General features: G+C 43.7%; 3 protein-coding genes across 7 annotated transcripts; all 3 read right to left on the reverse strand.

Moving 5' to 3' along the window:
* Positions 1-29: 29 nt before the first annotated feature.
* Positions 30-2,499, reverse strand: LOC135349511 (uncharacterized). 2 transcript variants are annotated; one of them, XM_064548041.1, is made up of 8 exons: positions 2,007-2,499; positions 1,788-1,954; positions 1,571-1,723; positions 1,299-1,520; positions 1,002-1,111; positions 749-951; positions 584-694; positions 30-394 (listed from the first exon to the last, which is right to left on the reverse strand). In XM_064548041.1, exons 1-8 carry the CDS (start codon positions 2,317-2,319, stop codon positions 99-101), a joined length of 1,575 nt encoding a protein of 524 aa, XP_064404111.1. In that variant the 5' UTR covers positions 2,320-2,499; the 3' UTR covers positions 30-98. The 2 variants fall into 2 exon arrangements, with proteins under 2 accessions (XP_064404111.1, XP_064404110.1); XM_064548040.1 differs by having other exon boundaries at positions 1,571-1,726; positions 2,007-2,498.
* Positions 2,366-6,541, reverse strand: LOC135349517 (ankyrin repeat domain-containing protein 23-like). Of its 4 annotated transcripts, none has more exons than XM_064548054.1 (7): positions 6,387-6,541; positions 5,692-5,790; positions 4,309-4,407; positions 3,530-3,628; positions 3,162-3,212; positions 2,793-2,886; positions 2,366-2,508 (listed from the first exon to the last, which is right to left on the reverse strand). In XM_064548054.1, the coding sequence occupies exons 1-6, from the start codon at positions 6,474-6,476 to the stop codon at positions 2,836-2,838; spliced, it is 489 nt and encodes a 162-aa protein (XP_064404124.1). In that variant the 5' UTR covers positions 6,477-6,541; the 3' UTR covers positions 2,366-2,508; positions 2,793-2,835. The 4 variants fall into 4 exon arrangements, with proteins under 4 accessions (XP_064404124.1, XP_064404123.1, XP_064404122.1 ...); XM_064548053.1 differs by having other exon boundaries at positions 2,793-2,907; XM_064548052.1 differs by having other exon boundaries at positions 3,116-3,212.
* A 335-nt stretch (positions 6,542-6,876) lies between these two features.
* On the reverse strand, positions 6,877-9,821 carry LOC135349510 (uncharacterized). The gene is made up of 9 exons (XM_064548039.1): positions 9,437-9,821; positions 9,274-9,349; positions 8,710-9,035; positions 8,546-8,616; positions 8,308-8,454; positions 7,834-7,938; positions 7,673-7,778; positions 7,189-7,550; positions 6,877-7,134 (listed from the first exon to the last, which is right to left on the reverse strand). The coding sequence occupies exons 1-9, from the start codon at positions 9,739-9,741 to the stop codon at positions 7,034-7,036; spliced, it is 1,599 nt and encodes a 532-aa protein (XP_064404109.1). The 5' UTR covers positions 9,742-9,821; the 3' UTR covers positions 6,877-7,033.

Consider the following 9,821-nt stretch of genomic DNA (forward strand, 5'->3'; position numbering starts at 1 on the left):
ACAATGACTTATTTAAGACACGAAAACAATTAAGACACAAAATTATTTTATCAAACAAAAAAAATGTACAAACAATCATAGACGTACGTGTAGACAAACTACGTGTACTTGCTATCTAATAGTGTGACCAAGTCAGTGTGTAGTGGGTTGAGTCTGAGAGTGGAGACAAACTCGTGGTACTTGTGGGGGTGGTGTTTGACCACACCCAGCAGGGCAGTGTACAGTCTGGTGGCCTTCTCTCTCTTGGTCTCATTCAACTCATTGGTTTTCTCAAGAATGGACATAGTGATGAGCCCAGCTGACAGGAGGTGGAGGGCCAAGGCCTTTGGGTCCTCAGAGAGTGACTGGACTATCTTCTCACTGCAGCTCACCAGCACACTGTAGCCAGCGTTACCTGCAGGAGAGAGGAAATAGTTAGAGCATGATACGCCCACACACTGGAGACCTAAGTACATGTAATGTGAACAAATAGACTCAGTACATGTACAATACACTGTATATGGCTGGTAGTGGATAACACTGTGCACATACCGTAATAGGTAGGTGCCTTTTAATACTCATACACAGCATGACGTACACTCACCACTGACTCCACTGAGTGTGTGGATGTCCCTGAGTAGACAGTCCACAGCTCTTAACAGATTAGCTCCATTCTCCACCAGGTCAACAAGAGCAGCTGTCTCATCTGACTGGTCTGTACCATTGAGAATGAGAGCTAACACTTGATATCATAAACACACGTTCTCACCTAGACAGTATCTGAGTTTGACCTTGGCCACCTGACAAAGCTGGTGAGATAAAGTCTCCATCTTAGAGAGACTGGCTCCCATGTTCTCACTGATGCTCTGTACTGTGCACTCCTCGACAACCCTCCTGGTCACTACAAGGACAGACGCTATCTCTGTCCGTATGGAGTCAGTGTGGCCTGTCAGCTCACTCAAAGAAGATGACCTTTAGAAAAAGTGATAATGCAGACGACTTCTACTGACCATGAGTGGTACCTCAGAGCAGCAGTCATTCTCTCCATCAGAGACACTACACTCTTCACAGTAGAGCCAAGTTGTGTGTCACTCACTGCCAGGGCAGACCTTCTCAACTCATCAGTGGCCTCCTAAACAAATTGGAATGAGACTTAACTACAATCTACTACACACAAATTGTGTGGGCATTAATTTGTAACAGTTAATGTAGCTAGGGAATCAACAAGAGTACAAATCCATCTAAGGGGAAAAATTCAGCTTGCCAAAGGTACCCACTACACCATTTCAAGAGGCTTCACTGTGTACAAACGTGAATACCTGTAGTTTAGTAGTATCCACAGCAACTTTGGGGGTAGGTGCTGTCAATGATACGTAAAACTCAACCAGTGGCAGTAGTCCAGACAAGGAGATGGTACAGGTGGTTCTCTTGGGAATATTCTCCTCAGGGAAGAACCTGCAAATTATCCTGGGAGGGTAGTCATGGAGATCCTCAGGTCTGATTTTCTCCATATCAGGCAGATCCACTTCACTACGTGAGATCTGAGAAATGAAGAGAATTAAAAGCGTGCATGTCCAACTTCACATTATACCAATTTCTTGTCTGGTTCCACATACCATCCCTGCACTGGGTGAATGTTGAGAGTGGTACACATATCAAAAAACGTCAGTGATCCTTGAGTCGTCCTGTCAGCTACTTTTCTCGACGCATTGGGATAGTCTCGTGGGATCACCACTTCATCCATCTGCTAGAATATCATTCGCATTATAGCCATGAGAACAGAATACACACTATAGATATATCCATACCTTAGCGTATAAGCTCCCAAAGAGACTGACTGCAATGATGGCTAGCCTGTCCCTAGTTTTGTGTGGAGGAGACCGGTAGACTCTGACAGTGTAGAGGTTAGAGACAGGGGGTGGACTCTCAGGCTCTAGGGGGTCATCAGGCTGGCTGGCAGCACGTCGGGATGAACCTGCAGCAAAAGCATGTCATTCACACTACAAACACATTCCTTATACACTCACCTCTAAACCATTTCTTTATTCGAGCTCGAAAACCAACCTTAACAAACTTCTTCTTTGACAAACGTCTGGTCAATCTCCCGGTATTCCGTCCAAGACTGAACTCTGACCTTCCCTCTGGTATCTCCTGGTACTCATAGATACTCTTTGAACCAGATCTCTTGGGAGACGAGTCAGCTTGTAGAAAGAGGAGGTCATCAGCTTCTTGTTGGGTGGACACTCGTACATGATGCTCCATGCTCAGGGTCACCTCTCTGTTTAGACCTTCACCAGAGATCAAGTAGGACGGACTGGCAGACTGAATGCCCTCAGGCATCACAAACACCTCCTGTGTAGATCCCCTGTACCAAACCTCCGCACACCCTGATGTCACTTTCTATGACGTGTCTCAAGAGAAAAAGTTCACCTCCTGTGGTGGCCATGCTGACTTTGACAATGGAGTGCAAGTGACTGTTCCAGCTAATGCTGTCCCAGCAGGGACCTCTGTGGGCACTGGAACACGTGACTGGGTGTGTGTGTGTGTGTGTGTGTGTGTGTGTGTGTGTGTGTGTGGGGGGGGAACATATAATGGTATTCATGCTTGTTTGGGTGCGTGTAATATAGTTTGCACTCCATACAGATTAGACCACTTAAATACATCACACATCACTAACAGTATAGTTTGTTTCCCATAGAAAAGTATGAGCTTATCAGTGAAAATAATCATAAATAGTAAAAGTTATTATTCATCATTGATCAATGTTCATGTACGTACATTGTCAGCGCAACAAAACTACATTATTGACTCACATGTGATTCAGCAGCTTCTTCCAACAGCTTTATTGTTGAAAGGTTAGAGCAAGGTGATCCCTTGCATGGCCACAATCAGAGCAGTTTCTCCAAGCTGGAAGGGATGAGACGTACACTGTAAGAGGTAAAGTGACTGCGTATGACATGCACTTTGCTGAAGGAGTAACGGTAATATTAAGAGGATATTTATATTTCTGTAATTAAGAGGTTGATTAGGTACAAATGACAGCTCTGTTAATTCAGTCATTAACTACTGTAAGAGGTATAGGTGTACAGTACATGTGAAGCTGTACAACTACGCAACTATGTACTCTATAAAGTACATTTAGTGCAGAGAATGGAAGCCCCTGATGAGAGAAGCTCTCTTACAGTATCTTCCTGTCCCCAGTAGGCTGCCTCCATGAGTGGAGTGTCCCCATCCTGCAAGAGTGGAGACAGTGACAACACAATATGAATGTACATTGAACAATATTGAGTTGAGAACACACAACAGTCATACGTATTAAGCCAGCTAGTACAGTACTGTACATAAGCTAGTACAGTACATATCATTATATAAACCAGCTGGACGTCAATTTAAAGCTAAAATCCACAGGGAAATTGCCAGCACATAATTATACGTACTTAAAATTAATAATACTGATCCAGCATATACGGTACACATCCAACCAAAATTAATGATGAGATGGTCACAACATGCTGCCTATCGACACATCAGTTTAGTATCAGATACTCACCTTGTTAGCCAGGTCCACCACGGCTCCTGAGGAGAGCAGCTCTTTAACACAGTCAGTGTGACCTCCCAAGGCTGCCACCATGAGTGGAGTCCACCTAGCCTACAAAAGTGAGAGTAACTTTTGACAACACATCTGTGCGATAGACCATAAATGAAGTAAAGGAACGAGATTGGCAATGAGCAAAAAATATACGTGATGCGCATGTTACTAGAATGTATAACTTTATTTCATCCTTTACAGCCTCCATTTAACTAAAAAATGATGATCAAAGGAAGTTTATGCAACTCACAAATAAGAGACATAAATAAGTAAAACATGATAATTATGGCTACTGCAGAGTTTCTTAAAAGGGACACAAACAAAGTGGATTGCGCTCTATATTTTATACTATCTACGTATAACCAAATGTAAACGATCACGTGAGTTATACTTCAGTTGCCAATCCCTTTCTCTTGAACAGACATACACCCAGTCTGGATCAGTGAGTCAGTAAAATGCACAGGGGAATATAATGTTCAGACAACTGTACATGTATGTAGTTCCTATAAAGCTGGTGCATTGGTGCTCAGTGTAAAATTCCGGCCAAATCAATGACTGTACCATACATGTACAAAAGAAGGACATGCGGTACATCACGGCGATCACGCTAGTAAATCATGTCAATGTTAGTGCCTTATAAGGATCTCATAGGGACCATCCACAACCATCACTAGCAAATGATGTGATGGTCATGAATATGTTGCCTATAGACACATCAGTTTAGTATCAGGTATACACACCTTGTTAGCCAGGTCCACCACGGCTCCTGAGGAGAGCAGCTCTCTAACACAGTCAGGGTGACCTGAACAGGCTGCCACATAGAGTGGAGTCCACCCACGCTACAAGAGTGAGAGCATACAGTAAATTTTGACAACACATCGTGTGATAGACCATAAACAATGTAAAGGAACGGGATTGGCAATGAGCATGACATTCGTGATGCGCACTATCATAATTTAAATACTAGCTGTTTCGAAAAGATGCCCCAAAGTACAAAGTGCATTTAATGGCTGCATGAAACAGCTAAGTGCAGCTTTGCAGATATTTTCTTACTCTTGCAGCTACCAATAGCTGGCGCTCTAGTGCAGAGCTAACTACTAAGTAGAGTAGTAACACTCGGTGGACAAGTTTTGCTACGCACTATTCTGAAAAGGCATTCCAAGACAAGAAAGCAAAACTAGGCATAACTCGAGAACAAAGCACTCTTTTGCAAATCACCAAGAAAACATGACTAATGTCTATTTGTGTTGAGTTTGACCTTCATGAAGTTGTCATAACTTTGTCATACTTTACTGAAATTCAGAGTTTCATATACCATTGCATGGATTCCTGGTTAAAAAGCGCTTCTATCTATATACTGTAGAGTTGGTAAGCTCCAACCAGCTAAAAGTTAGCATTTTCCATGTAGAAGTCCTAGGCATACTTGTCCACCACATAAAGCATAAATGAAGCCATAATTGACTACATAACTTCCGGGGTCGAACTCAACGATAGTTGACGATTTCTATAGACTTTAGAAGCCTATAGAAACTCTTACTTGCACTTCATTGATCCTTGAACAGTTGTAACACGCACACACACACGCACACACACACACACACACGCACACGCACACACACACACACACACACACATACACACACACACACACAAAAACCGTATACCTCGCTTGCGCATGCGCACACCGAGGCATAATTATGACATAAGTGTACAAAACACATCTTCAAAGGAAATACTGGAACACTAACTCTAAGGCATAGATCTACATGTAGATCTCTATAGCTAGCTAGATAGTTTGTTCAGTCTCTTCTGCAACCTACAGTACATGTAGAGTTGGAACACTACTGTCGGTATAGTTATCTTTTGCTCGTCCAGCTACTATATAAAACTACGTTTAGGTCTAACAGGAGTTATTATTGAAGCTATCAAAATTAGATGGGGTTAGGAGGCATATTATTGAGATAGAATATTATATCTGCAAATACATTCATTTCCTGCTTTGGCTAGGGGGTGGCATAAATTTGAGTATTTTTGAGTGAGCACGGTACATGTAAATAATTCCTATTGTTGTGATGTCCATGTTGCCTATATATAGACACATCAGTTTAGTATGGTATACACACCTTGTCAGCCAGGTCCACCACGGCTCCTGAGGAGAGCAGCTCTCTAACACAATCAGTGTGACCTCTACTGGCTGCCAATAAGAGGAGAGTGCTCCCGATCTACAAGAGTGAGAGGGTTTTGACAACACATCTGTGTAATGTTTGCATCTGACATCATCCACCCACGCACGAAAGTACATAACACTAACTCTAACCTTTCAGCAAGTGAGCTCGTAGTTGAGCGACAGCAGATTAAAATCCACACATGAACAAAAATAATAGTCCCCAATTCAATTTTCCATGTCCACAGTTATTCCAGTGACAGAGCACATGCATCAACTATCTATCACCACAGAATGGTTCAACTCCCTCATTACTGATAATATTTTATGTAGCCTGAAATACGGCTGTATGGCGACCGACGACCTCCTCTCAAATGAGAGGTAGACAGACAATATTTGGGGACAAGACTAAGGCCACTCTAAGTGACTGGTTTCTGGTCAGGTCAGGAAGTGTCTGTAATTGCATGCGGGCGGCCCCGGGGCTTTTGTCATTATTCATTATTTTGCAATGAATATAATTAACACACACGTATGTGGTGTTAAACAAAATCTTAACAGATTCAAACGACATCGTACATGCGTATATTAACGTTGTTAGTCTAGCAAAAACAGACTTTCACAGCTTCAGCTCTACATACCCACAAACCAGCTTACCTTATCCACACTGTTGACATCATCTCCCCTCCTGATGGCATCTTGTAAAGCACTCAAGTCACCAGCCCTGACAGCATCGTGTATGTACATTTTCTTGGACTTCTTTTGTTTGTGCTTGTGAGTTAGACCCCTCCCTTACTCCGTGTATTTCTAGAGGGCGGCTTGTGAATGAGCGCTTGGGGTGAAGATGAACTGCCTTGTTCCAGGTGTCGTCCTTGTGTGCAGTTGTGGAGTTATTCACATCTTCTATCCCCTAGTAGGGGAATCCCCCTGTCCACCCCCTTCTGAGTATAATTGTGCCACGTAATGCACTACCCTATATTACTAATAGTGTAACGTGACCTGTTATTCCCCCCCCCACACCACACACATAGACGTTCCTGTGAGCGTGTGAGGGTTAGGGTCTAGTGGACGAGACTCTGATAAATCATAATACAATTAGTTCTCCACAATGGCAGTTATTGTTCCCCATAGATACATGTGACAACAAGGTGGTTGGTCAACATAATATTTTTGTACAATGCGAACAATTTGTTGGTTGAAGAACTGCTCGAAAATGGAAATCTTGCCAGTAACAAACATAAAACAAGCATCATAATTATTAAGAGTGCATTGTCTAATGAAGAAATTAAATATAATTATGAGGTTTAAAATAGTCTAACAGTATCTCTAGCATGTAACAGTTTAATGGTGGGTTGCCCCTCTTCCTTAATCACCTGACTCTCACTCCTTATATCCAGTTTCCTCTCTGCAATGGACACACACTTTATGAACACAAAGATACAATATTAGTTAGCCTTACGTTTCTTAACTCTCTCTCGCTGTATATTTACAGAAGAGGGTAGATCCAGACACGAGGCAGTCATCACCTGACCAGGACACGCCCCCAATGGCACGGTTACCCACGGCAACATGTTCTCCACTACCCCCCATCTCGGCTGCACGCTGAGTCGAGATTGTTTCCTAGGTGGCTCGGAAATTGAAGGCTCTGATTTTCTTTTATATGTCTTGAGAGTGGCTTTAAGGTGTGCTGTGTAGGATCCCTCCAAAGTCCCGGGTAAAGATGGAGGGCCCATCCTCTCAGAGATGGTGACAAGACGAGACAGATAGAGGATCTTCTCACGAACAGAGACAGGCAATGAGGAGCGAAGGTGGCCGTCAATACTGTATGTGTGTGTGGGGGAAATTGAGTACAGGGGCGAAAAATACTGTGTGTGGGGGTGGGGGGACAACTGTACTGTATACGAGAAAGGATGGTGTCACATATGTGTGTGGGTGTGGCTTACAGAGTGCTCATGGCGTGAGTGTAATAGCCGGGATGATCTTTGACCACACGCAACAACTGGAGCCAGTCTAAAGAGCCAGGGATGAACTGGTCATCATCAGCAACAACTGCCAATAGTGTGATGGTATATATAATTTTAGCCAGCAAGATAATTATACTCACTTGTAACTATGGCAATGCTAGAAGGCTTGGCAGAGTCCACCTCATAATGTCCCACCAGTAGCAGGCCTAACCACGAGGCTGAGTAGTCACGTTGGACAGCATTATCTGGGAAGAGGGGGAGTCACTGTGAACCATACATCAGACAAGGTTGACATAGAGTAGAACGTCTGGTACAGTAACTTTAGCCTGATTTTACATCCTAAGTTGGTCAAAATGACTGTATCAGATGATTAACAAGGCAGCAACAACAGATTCAACAGCCGTTGCTTTTTGTCAGCAATTTTTGACTAATCACAGAACTTGTATCTACATATATACTCATTGGATAGGTCATTCTAAGAGCTACAGAGTATCAACTAGTTTTAAAATTGAACATAAAATAATTACGGGCTCTCAAACATAGCTACTAAACCCGCTGAAATTTGGGAAGCTCATTGAAATAGAGTCACCAGAATGGGGCTATGAACTACTCACCTGTGGAGTGTGCTGTCATAATGAGAGCGGAGGCTAGCTTGTGTTTGAAAGAGCTTTCTTTGTCTGCTGCTCTGAGAAGGTGCTTCCTCCACATAGCAAGATCACCCTTTATTGAGGGCAGGTTCCGGACGTCCGATACAGCAGGACCTATAAGGGGTGGGGGGTAGCTATGAGGACAGTTGCCACAGTATATCATCAGCTGTGGTGAATACAACACATGTATATATGCAGCACACACCGTCGACAGTGATATTGACGGACGATGGGAAACAGAGGAGCTGCCTTCTCTGAATGTAGTCAGCCAGCTCACTACAATGATAAGCAACTATTAGGTTCTGCTTATTTAATAATAGATGTAAGCATTTTTGCGGACATTTGCTAGTTTTATAGGCCATTACTTACTTGTGAGTAGAGGTCGATAGGAGGTTCACCAGCTCTAATCTGTTACGACAGAGTCCAAAGGTCAGCTTAGCGACAGCAGAGTCCATTGGTCCAATAGACGGCTTCCTCTCTGTCACCACCACGTTGTCGGGTGGAGTGGAAACAGTGGGCATGGCTGTTGGGGATTTCCCCCTGTGCTCTCTGATCAACTTCCTCTGAGGTCTCCAATAATTTGAGCGTAACCAGTTGAGGGCAAATTGTGCGGCTGTACGGGCCTGACCAATGGAGGGCAGGAAATGGTGGGTGCCACGGTGACGCATCTCAACCAACCATGATGGAATACCATACTGCAATCAGAGAGGTGCAATGATTACTGTACATGCAAGCTCTTCAGCTACTAGGGATCATTCAAAGTACAAGCTACTCTACTAGCTAGGGGTTTCTTCGTGGCGTACTTAGTTACAGTGAGCCAAGGCCTTATAGTAGTATAATATTATAGTATTATTAAGCTTTTGTTAATGTACAAGCTGCCGTACTAGCACAGGTATAGATGATTATTTATGGTCCTGGTACAATGTAACTCACCTGATATACGGTGTCTCTAATGCAATCCCGTCCCACACCATAGCACCAAGCCGTGTCGTTAATACCATTCACAAACCTGTAGCACACATTGCAGTATAAGCAATGTACCAACATTCATATAGCACCCACCACATGCACACCCACCCACCACACACCCACACACCTTGTGATTGCCATCGAGTAGCTGAGGCAGGTACCGTGTGCTACACACATTTTAGACAATCTTTCATTTAGTGTACACTCTGCCAGATCTGCTGTCGTCTCCACAACTAGAGGCAGTTTTCTAGGAGCCCGCGCCTTCCAAGCTGCCACACGCGCTATCCCTCTCTCGACTAGTTGAGGGTCACTGGAGTACAACCACTCGTAGACTTGCTCCCACTCACTAGAATTGAACCACGGGCACAGGATGGCCTCCTCCGGGTTGGCGCCTCTTGGAGAGATCCTCTCGATGGCTCTGCCTCCCCCCATATTGATAAACACTCGAACTCAAGTGATTCTTCTAAATATAAAGTCGGCCAGCCACGTGGGTGAGTGGATTTTCTAATTGA

Source organism: Halichondria panicea, chromosome 16 (genome assembly GCF_963675165.1).
Source record: "Halichondria panicea chromosome 16, odHalPani1.1, whole genome shotgun sequence".
NCBI classification, from domain to species: domain Eukaryota; kingdom Metazoa; phylum Porifera; class Demospongiae; order Suberitida; family Halichondriidae; genus Halichondria; species Halichondria panicea.